The 14,077-nt window shown below is 43.6% G+C and overlaps 1 protein-coding gene across 6 annotated transcripts in view; it reads left to right on the top strand.

The window, feature by feature from the left end:
* LOC147100328 (cell adhesion molecule 1-like) overlaps positions 1-9,597 on the top strand; it is a 430,602-nt gene extending 421,005 nt beyond the window's left edge. For all 6 annotated transcript variants that reach the window (XM_085967916.1, XM_085967921.1, XM_085967919.1 and 3 more), the window contains 2 exons: positions 1,920-2,048; positions 6,886-9,597. In XM_085967916.1, the coding sequence (XP_085824042.1) occupies positions 1,920-2,048; positions 6,886-7,004 (248 nt within the window). In that variant the 3' untranslated portion in view covers positions 7,005-9,597. The remainder of the gene's footprint in view (positions 1-1,919; positions 2,049-6,885) is intronic.
* The last annotated feature ends 4,480 nt before the right edge of the window (positions 9,598-14,077 follow it).

Genomic DNA, 14,077 nt, shown 5'->3' with positions numbered 1-14,077 from the left:
CAGCCTAGATTATGTACGAGCTTGAATCGATAACCACCTCACTCGACCAATCTGACGTGAAGTTGCTGCTCCACCCCCTCTACCTTTTCCCTCTCTGAACTCCATTTCCTAATGGCCTGGCCAAGAACTATAGACACATTGACCAGCGGAAGGCAGCAATACAAATGTAGGACACGTTGGCATTGCTCTTCCAGGTTGCTAACGGTAAAACTGCTTTTAGTTGAGATAGAAATTTGACTCTCATTCCCATCTTGGAATTTGTATAACTATCATTATACTTAGGGCATTTCATCAGTGTTTTATTTACCTTTCCACCAGCACTACTGGTTACTTTTAAGTATCAAGAGGCCAACCTCCAACCATGCTTATCTTCTTGATGTCATTTTTACACAAACGCGACAATCCCATCATTTCTGAATGAATATACTTGCTGGGTTTTTAAAAAAAATTAAATTTTAACCCTTAGCCTGCTACATAAGGCTTTCCACTATGTATTTGAAAGAATTTTCAGGAGGCTAAAGTTTAGTATACTGAAATCAATTACTATTAATTTAGACGGTAAATTGATAGAATGTAGAAGGTATAAATTCTCGGGAAAGTGATGAATCAGGTCCTTGCCACAGAGCTGCAGCATCACCTTTAGTTGTCACACTTCTCTACACCTGATCAATAAACTTCCAATATTATTATACACAGTAGTCCGCCTTGAAAGGATTTTCTGTTATCTTCAGGAGGATCGATATAAATCATCTTTAAAATTAACTGATGAATACTTGCACATTTTATGTATGGGTTAAGTTAATATCTATCACTTCCTTCAGCACTGGGATCAGGATAGATTTATTGACCAAGTACTATTACATACTGAGATTTAGGTGACGGCTTGCTAGGTATGAACTAAAAATGATTTAAAAGTCAGAATATTTTCTCTGAGCTGTTACTGGTATGTTTTAAAGACAGTAAATCTTCTGGACGGTGCAATACTTTATGTTGTCTTTGTTTCTACTTTTCATCATTGGGTTTGAAAGAAAGCCTTCTGCGACTAGCAAAATTATGGTTTCCTGCATTCTGATTCTAATTTAGTGTTGTATCTGTTGCAGTACTGTTACTGGGCTCATTTAATGTATTGTTAGCAATGCCCAATGTGCTCCAGTGTTGTGCCAGTGCTCTTAATTCATCACCTCAAATTGCTCCCACCTGTAATCGGCAGTAATTTACTTCTGGTGTTCTATACCTCAAGGTACTCTCTTCAGACACAACCCAAGTTTGAAGGGACAAGATCTATAATTGTACAGCTGCTGGGGTATTTTTTTCTTTTTGCAATTCAAACGGACATTGTGTGAAAATGTCACATGCCCATTATTGCACCTTACTGAAATGCTGGTGACAACACCGAGTTGAATCTCACTAACTTACTGCATCAACCTGCTCATATTTCATGCCTTTATTACTTGTTGATGAACAGCAACAGCGGCCATTCTTCAGAACCACACCGACAGATGCCAAGCAGTTAAATGCATGTGTTATCATCTGTGTTGATGATATTTGGCTATATTCTAGTCATCTGCAGTTAATATTTGTGAATGATTCGAGCCATTTGGTCCTTGCTTTAGTCTGTACAAAATTATTCATAGCTTTGAGAAACTAAAGCAATAAAAAAGAGAAATGCAGCACCATGTCAATTTGCAACGGCACGGGACTGTTTAAAAGCTGCATGTAATTCTAAAAGAAAATCATTCTGTTGCAAAGAGGGGCGGTGGGGGGGGAAGTATCTTTGCTTCTTGATGCGTTTCCTTGTTCTTAAGGGAGATGTGACAGGAAACATTCTTTTTGAATGACCTGTTTGCTGAGTCCCAGTCACTTCATCTTTGGCAATGTAAAATGTTTCTGACACAGATTTCTTGCTTTTAACCTGACAGACTCGAGAGCAGGCACAGAAGTTCCGAGGTCTGTAGACCATGCTGTCATCGGAGGAGTGGTTGCTGTGGTTGTATTTGCCATTCTGTGCCTGCTGATTGTACTTGGACGATATTTTGCAAGACACAAAGGTAAGCCACAAAGGAGACAGTTTGTCATCAGAACATTTAGAATGGGTTTATAGAGTTATACAGCACAGAAATAGGCCCTTCGGCCCATCGTGTCCGCACCAGCCATCAAGCCCTATCTATTCTAATCCCATTTTCCAGCACTTGGTCCGTAGCCTTGTATGCTATGGCATTTCAAGTGCTCATCTAAATGCTTCTTGAATGTTGTTAGGGTTCCTGCCTCTACCACCCTTTCAGGCAGTGAGTTCCAGATCCCAACACCCTCTGGGTGAAAAAGATTTTCTTCAAATCCCCTCTAAACCTCCTGCCCCTTACCTTGAAACTGTGCCCCCTGGTTATTGACCCCTCTACCAAGGGGAAAAGTTCCTTTCTATCTACCCTATCTATGCCCCTCATAATTTTGTACACCTCGATCAGGTCCCCCCTCAGCCTTCTCTGCTCTAAGGAAAACAACCCCAGCCTGTCTAGTCTCTCTTCATAGCTGAAGCGCTCCAGCCCAGGTAACATCTTGGTGAATCTCCTCTGCACCCTCTCCAATGCAATCACATCCTTCCTATAGTGTGGCGGCCAGAACTGCACACAGTATTCCAGCTGTGGCCTAACTAGCGTTTTGTACAGCTCCATCATAACCTCCCTGCTCTTGTATGCTATGCCTCGGCTAATGAAGGCAAGTATCGCATATGCCTTTTTAACCACCTTATCTACCTGTCCTGCTGCCTTCAGGGATCTATGTACATGCACAAGTTTATGAAATACTTACAGGAACTTCCAATTTTCTCAACTGCCTTTGGATTGTTCCTTATATTTTGGGAAGTCAGAGACTAATCTCGGCTAAATGTGGCAATGTACATTATATCAACATGATTCCCAGTACCTCCTTACTCTGGATGCCAGTGAGATATGGACCTGGATTCTCCTCTGGTATCCTGCGCCAAATTGGATGGGATGGCAGTGGAAACAGCGGGAACATGAGGCAGTGTGGCCTAGCACCACCTCCCCCTTTCCTCTCCCACCGCCTGCAAATTATGGTGGAGCCCAGCAAGGCACCCCATTTCCCGTCTATGCCATCGCTGCCCTGTTCTGGCCCCCCCCCCCCCCCCCCCAAAGGACCATCAAGACGGCTGTGAGCGTAACCCCTGGGGCAGCGGCAGAAGGCCCCGCTCCCTCCCATTAGGCTGCAGCTCCCAACAAAGCCTACTGGTAAAATGTCCTTCTGATCTTCAGGGCTTGGTGCCCTGTGGCCTTCGCTTCTTTGGATGCTGCAGCGCCAGACCTGTTGCAGCATGGCTGGGACTTCACTGGGGTACAGGGTCAGCAAGAGACACGTCCAGCCCTTCGTTCAAGGACTATAGTAAGGTGGCTTTTGACCATCTAAAACAAACGCTCTGTTGCAGTTTTGTGAACTGGAAACAGAGGTGAGGTGGTGTGGTTCTTTTGCCAAGTCCAAACCTAAACGGGATACGATAGAGGTGGCATGGGGGTGGGGGGGGGCGGACACGGAGCGTTGGGATCTTGGCTTGAGTTTGCTTTTCTGGCATTAACAGTTAATTGGAACCCCTAATAACCTCCACATCAAAAGAAGTACATTTTTGGATAGTGCACTCCAAGCAGAGCCTGACAGCCCAATGTAAAACTGAGTGGGTGGCAATCCTAAACTGATGCAAACATTTCTGTAACATCCGTAGCCAGCGTGATTTTTTTTTTTCAGTCGCTGACTGAGAGGGCAGGCAGATGAGATGCCCCTAACCCTTTAGAGGTGCTTTCACTGCCTTTATTACATGCTTGACATCTCTACAATATATATCATGAAGCTCCGGGAAGTGTTTAAGTAATGAAACCCATAATTTAGTGCTATAATTGCATTTCAGTGAGCCAGTGAAAGGATTAAAAATGCTGTGCCTCTGTATTATATTGTGGATTGTTAATCCAAATAGCTTGTAAATATATTCTATTTGCACTGCATTCTGCTAGGACTGCTAGTTCTCGTGCAGTACACCAGTGCTTTCAAGACATATAATAGTACAGCTCATAATGCAGCTTTCACACACGCACGCACACGATCTTCGCAATGAAAACCAGAAAGGTGCTTAAATGCCTTTGTTTAAACAGCGTGTGGATAAAATGTAGCGACATTTAGTCATGCTTCCCACCATAAGCCACAGGAGTGGAGAAAGGAATCTCGATCACTTAACCCCATAACCGCATAAGCAAATATAATTAACAAATCCATCGCACCGAGGGCAAGCGGCTGAGCCAGGTCTGCCGCTGTCACAGTGTGGTTGGTGGCATGTCGCAATGGTCAGTCTGTTGTACATTTTGTTTAAAAAGTCTTAATTTTGTGCTCCGTTCAGATAAGTTGCAGATCGCTCCGTACAAGTTGACAGCTGGTGCGCCAGCTTCCGTCAATGCCTGGTGAAAACCAATCGGGGCTAAATATAAGAATATCAGATGTATGGACGTAGTCACAGTTTGTTTTCGGTGCAAAGCCTCTGCTCTGTGCAATAGCTCTGGAGTACAGGAAAAATAATCTGTGCTCCTGTTTGTTTGTGCACATGTTCCGTATCCCCTGCTCTAATTTATTATTGGGCCTCAATGTATTTGTGAAGAATCCTTCTTTATGTTGGATTTTTATTATTGATTTCAGGATTTAGGAACTTGGCAATTTAGCAAATCCAAAACTCTGGCCTTTAATTTTGAAAGATAGACTTTTTTTTTTGATTGATTCACGGGATGTGGACGAACATTTATTGCCCATCCCTTAATTGCCCTTGAGAAGGTGGTGGTGAGCCGCCTTCCTGAACCGCTGCAGTCTGTGTGGGGAAGGTGCTCCCATATTATCCTATAGATAATTAGGATGGCTGTTTAAATTGCCTTAAAGTAAAGCAGTGTTGTCAAGTTTGCAAAAATGTCTGAGTCTATATTTTCAATAACATGACAGGACACCAGAAAGTTAGTCCTTTGCTATGTAGTCAGAATTCTCTTTGGTGGGGTCAATGATATGAAACCCTTGCATTGAGACCTATACTATCCCTTCAAGCTATCAGCATGGATTAGCAGTAACCAAGATTAGCAACATGATAATTACCTGATAATGAACTGTTGACATTGGCCCAGAATTTGCTGGTGAAGTTATGGCGAGTTTAGCGCGCGCACCGTTATCAGTGTGTAAATTGTTCAGCAATTTGTGGTGAGGAAGAGATAATACCATGAGTTGCGCGTCACCACAGGTTGCTGGACGATTTGCCCTTAGCCTCGCGAGAAACGGCAACGCGCCGTCAACCTCCCGGTGAATTTCAAGAAAATGCTGCATTTGCGGCTTAAATACAAATTAAACTCACCGCAGAGAGCTAGGGCTGGCACTTTTAGCATCCTTTTAACGATGAGATTTATGTCCCTGCAATGCCACTCAACCTCTCCGGCCCAGAAAGGGAACAATTGAAACTGTGGAGTCTCATTCCTGCAGGTAGTAAATTGTTCTTGCAGGTTTTTAAAATAAAACATTTTTCTTTTCCTTTCAGGCTTTTTTTTTTCTCTCTCTCTTAATCCAATCATTTTTTCCCTCTCTCTACTTCTCTTTCTGTACCTAATTTGACTCTAATTCACCTTATTTCCTTTTCTGTCGTTCCTCCTGTTTCTTTCTCTATCCTTAAATCCCATCGTTCACCAAGGCCCCAGACAGCCCCCCCCCCCCCGTTGACCTCACTGCCCCGTTATCAGCTCTCCCTTCCAGCAATTTGTGACGCAAACATTGTTTAAGCTGAAGGGTGCTGGGGGAGAAGTCCAACTATTACTGGGCACGCCACGAGATGCCCCACTCCAGCAACATCTGGGCCATTGACAGTGATCAGCTGCCCGTATTGTTAACATGGTGCAGTACTAATGCTGTACCTTCTAATGTTAGAAGTACTTTTCGTAGTAATAATCCTAAACTATGCATTTTTTAAAGCATATACTAAACAAATCTGGAGCGAAAATCTTCTAACATCATTTTCTCCACATTGATGCTAAATCCAATATTGGAATCTCGAAATTTGGACATGAGTCTGAATGAGCCTCTAAGTTGTAGAATCCTAGATCCAGTGGTGTTAACTGTGGACTGCACCTTCAGTAGTCCTTTTGTATTATTAACTTAGCACTCCCATTAGCTATATTTCTGGGACACTTTGAAATATTTTCCGCTTCTGGCAGCACCAGAAGTGCCGGGCTCTTGGAGCGCAGCCAGCACTCCGCAGGGGGGGGGGGGGGGGCGTTTCAGGAGGTCTGGGACGGGAGCGCAGGCAGGTGCTGGCAGGCGGCCAGCAACAAAAATGGCCGCCCCGCACCTCGCCTTTAAATTGCGCCTCCCCGGCTGCAGGTACGCCCCCCTGACCCCGTCGGACATAGCGTCCGGCGGTAAGTCAGGGGGTACTCCCGAAGATTGTGGCCGGGGCGTGAGCGGGGCACTGCGCACGCCAATGACGTCATCGCCAGCGGCGCTACGCCGCAGAGCGCTACCGGTTAGCGCCACCACTAACCTCCCGCTGAATTTTGTGGGAGGCGTGGGCAGTGCCGCGCCTGGGCGCTAGTTGCGTTGTGTCCCGCTAGCGCCCTCTTAAGGCGCTAATGGGAGGCGCAACCAACTGAATTTTTCCCCCCATGAGTCTTGCATTTCACACATCATTCGAAATATGGACCCGTGAGCACCCATTGCTTTAAAAAGACTGCTGGTGTAAATGTTGGTGAGAATTTTCTTTGGGTTTTGGCCAGTCAAAGCACGGTCTTGATCACCAGTGAGTGTGGCTGAGCAGAGAACATGGAACTGTTGTGGTGTGCTAACAAGTGGCTTTATGATGCCTTGCAGGTACCTATTTCACACATGAAGCCAAAGGAGCTGATGATGCAGCAGACGCAGACACTGCCATTATCAATGCAGAGGGTGGACAGAACAACTCCGATGAAAAGAAAGAGTACTTCATCTAAATAAAGTGTAGTTACATTGAGGTGTCCAACTGTAGATGTATTTGCAGTTGATTTTTAGCATGGTGGTCACGATTGAGACGCGTATGTACACTCGGGGTTAGGGGGCTAGGGTGGGGAAGGATGTTCATTGAGTTCAGTGCGTTCCACAGTTTGACACCTCTGTAAATGCCTAGCCAGGCTTGGACTTAGTTTAGTTCTCTCATTTGCAGAAAACTCCGTGCCTTGTTTTCCCTGCAAACGCTCCAGCCTTTGAATTGCCATTTGGAAGCTCCATGGACTTACAAGCTCACTTTCATTTCGACACTTAAAGTAATTTTGTTAACGCGCGCTCTCTGTCTGTGAGGGGTGAGCTGGTGTGGCAGTTCAATTTCCGCAGAGGGACACGGGTCGAGCATTTTTCTGCAAGTGAGGCTTCTTGTGGCGAGATCGACTCTAATTTCATTCTCTATATATAGACTGTGCGATGTAGGGTACCTCAAACTGTCTGGCTGTGTTCTGGGCAACTGACAGAGCTTTCGACAACAACCCTAACCAGGCCTGACAGCTGAGGTCTGTGCCTTTCAGCAAGTGGACAGTTTTGAGTTATCACGGTACGAACAAGCTTTGTTCCAGACAGCTCTTGTTTTAAAAGATCTCATCAGTCTTTCCCAATTGGCCTTACTTCTCACTAATTTGTTTGCCAAAAACTTGAAAGCTATCCACATTCATGATTCCCTGTCAGCAAGGTTATTCCCCGCCCCCCAAAAGAGGCAAGATGAGCACTGCTGGTGCATATGTTAAATGTTACATGTTGAAGTCTGGATTCACACAGTACAGTTTGGCTCATAAACACTAGCATGATTTAAAAAGGCATATCCCTTTGTTCATCGTGCATGGTTTATATTGGAGACCCTCTTCTAAAACAACCACAGCTTACATGGACCGTGTGCGTAGATCTCTTTTTAAAGAGAAGTGTTTTTTTTTATCAAGCCAGTGATGCACGTGGTTAGTCCTTGTGCCATTGTATAATGCTATTCGTATTCTATTTAAAGATTTAATTAAAATTGATCAAACACTGTACAGGAGGCTGTAGTATTTAATGGAAGTTCTGTGTGTATCCTGCATTTTACATTCATTCTGTGTGTCTGCCATCAAAAAGGGATAGTGCCTCTTTAAAGAAGAGTGAAAGCTGCCTTAAAATATTACCTTTTTTTTCTGTTTAGCATAAGCATTTTCTCTTCTCTCAACTTTTAATTCCGTAGAGGAGAGCAGATTCTGTCCGGAGTGTATCGTTAACCGCTTTAGTTGAAAATTGTAAAGAAAATGTTTGCAAATTCTGCAAATGGCATTTCACAGTTTTGACATTCAGGTAAAACTTTTAGGCAGTTGTTAAAATTATTACCACCTAAACTGTTGAGCTAAATTGTAGGTGAAGGTTAATGAGTATTAACTTATTGATGGACAGCAAAAATCTCTTCTCCTGATTTCCATGGCCCAATTCTGACGTGACATAGCTTTACCTGAAGAACCTTTTATTTTAGGTTATTTTTTGTTTTGAGTTTTTTTTGGACAGACGTTACAAAGTGCGAAACACTATCATATCTTTAGGAGTAGAACGGGGGGGAGGGTGAGTAGGCCTCGGTGTCTCTACTGGAACTTGTGCACCCATCAGAATGAGGCTACTCGAGGGGTCGACGAGGGTAGAAAGGGATTGGGTACAGAGGAACATTATAATTGGACAGTAGTACTTTTATTGAGTCTCCTCAAGTTCCAAGAAAATGACAAAAAAAAATTGAGCTGCTTAAGTATTGTGAAATGTATACTGGATGACAAATGCTCAGTTCCCTGTACAGTTGCATAAGGAAAAGGTCACCGTAGCAGTGAAGGGGACTGTGATAACATACTCAAAAAGTGATTCAATGTGTCTCGTCGCTGTTTTTAAATATAGTTTCTCTGTCACTTGCGGTAATTTGCCCCCCCCTCCCCCCACTCCTTTAGTTTGAATTGTACTATAGTGTTAGCAGCGTTACTGAAGTAGGCCTTTTTTTTTTAAAAAGAAATAAAAATTAAACACATTTGTCATGTCTCAGGAATATGTGTTCTGATAGGCTTTTTGCATCTCGGGCAGAATGCAAAGAATATGCCCCCCACACATTGAAAAAAAACGTGGCAAATTCGGAGTTTTAGTTGTACATGTTTTTGTGTGAACCCTCTTTATATTTTTTTTCTCTCAAATGCAGTGCACTGTTTAAATTGTAATAATTGTATTACTTTGTATAGAGTTAGTTCAAACGAATTGGGGTTGTGTCACGTGCGAAAACAAGTATTGTGCAAAATTGGTTTTAAAAAAAAAAATGAAGACTTAACAAAGTTGAAGATTCTTGCTGTGTTATATGCCCATTAGGTTTGATCTTTAGGCACTAAAGCTGTTTGCTTAGATCATTTCTTATTTCTGGTGTACATGGGCAATTTTGTGTATTGATAGAATCTCTCGTATGTTCCCACACATTTTTTTTTGTATCAGTTCATGTATGCCATTTTTACAGGAAAAAAAATATAAAAACTACTGAAGCGTTCTTGTCTTCTTAAATAAAAAAAAGTTAAATGTTCCAAATTTCTGATTTGGTTTTGCGGTGTAATTATCGTCTTATGGTTTGCTTGGGTGCTTTTTTGTGTTCATCGGCGCCGGGAGATGGAATATATTTCCGCATTGAGATCCAGAGTGAAGCTTCCTAATGCGTTTTTAACCCCAGCTTCAGAAGCGCACAACCTGTCGAACTAGTGTGCTCTTTCATTCTCTACACCTGTCACCCTTGTGGCCTTTTTAAACAAGGTTCAGGTTATTATTAAAGCTCTTGCACCTTTCTTCATTCTCTTAACCCTTTCAGATAAATGTGAAGTTATCCACTTCGGTAGGAAAAACAGAAAGGTAGAGTATTATATAAATGGTGATGGATTGGGAAATGTTGATGTACAAAGGGACCTGGGTGTCCTTGTGCACCAGTCACTGAAAGCAAATATGCAGGTGCAGCAAGCAGTTAGGAAGGCAAATGGTATGTTGGCCTTCATTGCAAGAGGATTTGAGTACAGGAGCAAGGATGTCCTACTACAGTTGTACAGGGCATTGGTGAGACCACACCTGGAGTACTGTGTGCAGTTTTGGTCTCCTTACCTAAGAAAGGATATACTTGCCATAGAGGGAGTGCAGCGAAGGTTCACCAGACTAATTCCTGGGATGGCAGGACTGTCGTATGAGGAGAGATTGGGTCGACTAGGCCTGTATTCACTAGAGTTTAGAAGAATGAGAGGGGATCTCATTGAAACATATAAAATTCTGACCGGGCTAGACAGACTGGATGCAGGGAGGATGTTTCCCCTGGCTGGGGGGTCTAGAGCAAGGGGTCACAGTCTCTGGATACAGGGTAGGACATTTAGGACTGAGATGAGGAGAAATTTCTTCACTCATAGGGTGGTGAACCTTTGGAATTCTCTACCACAGAAGGCTGTGGAGGCCAAGTCACTGAATATATTTAAGAAGGAGATAGATAGATTTCTAGACACAAAAGGCATCACGGGGTATGGGGCGAGAGCGGGAATATGGTATTGAGATAGAGGATCAGCCATGATATTGAATGGTGGAGCAGACTTGAAGGGCTGAATGGCCTGCTCCTATTTTTCTAGTACAATGGTCGTAATTCTGCATCACGCACAAAAAAATACAGATTTTTAAATTTGCATTTGTGCTGGATTGTTCCAGAACGTTTCACGGCCAATGAATTGCTTCTGAAGTGTCTTCACTGTTGCTCTTTAGGCAAATGCGGCAGCCAATTTACACACAGCAAGGGCTCACAAACAGCAAGGAGGTGAATGACGAGGTTACATGTTTTTGTGGTTTTGATATGACAGAGAATAAGATGCACGGAGCACTAGTGGTGTAACAGTCCAAATTCTACACAGTCATCTTTCACATGATTGGTCCCATACAACAATCTGAAAAATAAAGAAATGGTATTTAACTCTTTGGTAATTGAATATTTTCAAAAATGTAATCAATTTGTGAAACAGTCCATTGATTGAGTAGACTAGGCCTTATATTCTCGAGTTTAGAAGAATGAGGCGATATCATTGAAACATACAAAATTCTTACAGGGCTTGACAGGGTAGATGCAAGGAGGATGTTTTCCCTGGCTGGGGAGTCTGGAACCAGGGGGTCACAGTCTCAGAATAAGGGGTCGGCCATTTAGGACTGAGATGAGGAGAAATTTCTCCACTCAGAGGGCGGTGAACCTTTGGAATTCTCTAGCCCAGAGGGCTGTGGAGGCTCAGTCGTTGAGTATATTCAAGACAGAGATCGGTAGATTTTTGAATATCAAAGGATATGGGGATAGTGCAGGAAAGTGGAGTTGCGGTAGAAGATCAGCCATGCTCTTATTGAATGGTGGAGCAGGCTCGAAGGGCCAAATGGCCTACTCCTGCTCCTATTATGTTTAAAAAAAAAAATTCAAATTTCCCTCACCGTTTATTTATAGATTAGCATTGGGCTAGACAGCCATCTATACAGACACTGGCTGTAATGGCATTGGCCCGGATTTTGCGGGGCTGATGACTGCGTCCCTCAGTTTGCACAACAAACATCCATGAAACCCTTACGCCTGGTAAAAGTAGGCGTAGGGCCCCGCGTAAGGGTGAAAATAAATGTTAAATTACCATTTTAAAAAGGGTTAAAATATAAAAAAGCATTTAAATTTAGTTCAAGTAAATTTGGGGCTGGATTAAATTTATTACTTTTCAAAAAATTAAATTTGTATTTTGAATGCTTAAATCAAAGGGACATTTAATTAATTTTGGACATGGTGTTTATTTTGTTGGAGTTGTGTTAATTATTTATTTATTGGGGGATTTCTCATAAGCTTACTAATTGGTTGGCCTGGCCTGCGTGATCCCAAGGACACTTCCAAACTGCCTGCGTCTGTGGGCCTTTACACAGGCCCAGGAACTGAAATAACTACAGAAAATGCCGGAAAAACTCGGCAGGCCAGGCAGCATCCGTGGAGAGAGAAACAGAGTTAACGTTTCAGGTCGAAGACCTTTTCGTCAGAACTGGGGAAAAAAGCAGGAAAGGGAATAGATTTTAAAGCAAGTTTAGGGGCTGGGAAATGGGGGAGGGGATGAAAGAACAAAAGGGGAAGGTCTGTGATAGGATGGAAGGCAGGAGAAGAAAAGAGGCATTAAGAGATATTCAAGGCAAGAGGAGATGGTAATGGGACAGGTTAAGAAACAAAGGATGGCTCTAGATGGAGTGAGAATTGCGCTGGCAGAATGAAGGACAGCTGCTGTGTGGGAGAGAAGAACAGAAGGCACAAACACAAAGTGTGGATAAAAAATATGTGATAGGGGCCGAGGTTATGATCTGAAATTGTTGAACTCTTCTGTTGAGTCCAAAGGGCTGTAAAGTGCCTAATCGGAAGATGAGGTGCTGTTCCTCGAGCTTACGCTGAGCTTCCGTGGAACAATGCAAGAGGCCGAGGACGGCGAGGTCTGAGTGGGAATGGAGCGGAGAATTAAAGTGACAGGCGACCGGAAGCTCGGGGTCACCCTTACGGACTGAACGGAGGTGTTGCGCAAAGCGGTCACCCAACCTGCGTTTGGTCTCCCCAATGTAGAGGAGACCGCATCGTGAGCAGGAACTGAAGCTCGGGAGCCACCTGGTACTGCCTCCCACCGCAAATTTCGGCCCATTATGTAGAATGAAGAGCCATGAATCAGCCCCGAAAGAGCCAGTATTGGCCGTTCCCGTCTGACTGGGAAACATCCAGGCTAAAAGAGTGCTTTCAGAATGTTACAGTTTGAACTCGTCCTCCAGACACCAGCTGGTGCTGTTGCTCCTCCAAGCACCATCTTCCAAGACCATTCCTCCTGGAGCTGGAAGTTCCATTTTGAATGTAACTTAGTAACAACAAGTTGAACCTAATAAATTTGTGACTACGGAACTGGGCAATTAAGTTAGGCTGTTGCCTCGACACTTAGTGAAGCCACTAAAGGAGGCTGCCTGAGAGGTCCTAAGTGACAATCTGTAACAATGGAGATCAGATTACAATTAGCTGGGTTTCCCCCAAGAAGAAAGTAACTTGGAAGTTCCACACCATCTAAAAGAAAGTATATTTATATACACGCTTTTCACGACCTCAGGACGTCCCAAAGCGCTTTACAGGCAATGAAGTACCATTTGAAGTGTTGTCACTGTTGTAATGTAGGAAACACGGCAGCCAATTTGCACTCGGCAAGCTCCCACAGACAGCAATGTGACAATGACCGCATCATCTGTTTTTGTGATGTTGATTGAGGGATAAATATTGGCCAGCACTCAGCACTGCACTAGAGTGTCGGCATAGACTTTTTGCTCAAGTCCCTGGAGTGGGACTTGAACCCATAATCTTCTGATTCCAAGCCGAGAGTATTACCAGTTGAGCCAAGGCTGATGATACCTAGCTAACCTACTGTGCGCTGCTGTTGATTCAAAATCGCTTAATAAGTATAAATTATCCAGTAATTTAAAACTAAGCAAAAGCAATTTCAAGTTAACAGAAGCAGATCATATATTAAAAGTCTAGCGTGTACTTCCTATGTCATGATTTGTCACTGTATATCCATGATGCCAGGGTAATACTTGAAAGTATAAGGTACGTATGCTCATCATTATACCTGCCTTTCATTCCTCCTCTGACAGCGGGTGCTACTGCTGCTCCAAGTCCATTCCTCTTGAAGTTGGGTGACTTTCCTGCTCCTTAGCCATGTCAGTTTTTAGTTTAGAATAAAAGGTGGAGTTGGGGAAGGCTGAAGGGACAGGGGGAAGAGATGAAGCAAAGGTTAAAAAAGGAGAGGAGAGGCCGAGGAAGCAGCTGCAGGAAGAGGGGCCTGGAAGAAGGAGGCGGGGAAGAGGCAGGAGATGAGATACAATGACACGGTCGCACGTGATGGCCATGAGCAGTTACAGCAGAAGAGGGCAGGAGCACATTGTGTGGGAGGGGAGCCAAAAGGAAGACGACAACACAATTAGGGGAACAGGCAAAAGGTTATATCTCCAGCCCTTTACA

The sequence above is a fragment of the Somniosus microcephalus genome, chromosome 26, assembly GCF_052327205.1.
Source record: "Somniosus microcephalus isolate GS21.2 chromosome 26, FLI_Smic_1.0, whole genome shotgun sequence".
Taxonomy (NCBI): Eukaryota; Metazoa; Chordata; class Chondrichthyes; order Squaliformes; family Somniosidae; genus Somniosus; species Somniosus microcephalus.
The sequence above is the reverse complement of the archived record's forward strand: the minus strand, read 5'-3'. Positions and strand labels throughout refer to the sequence as shown.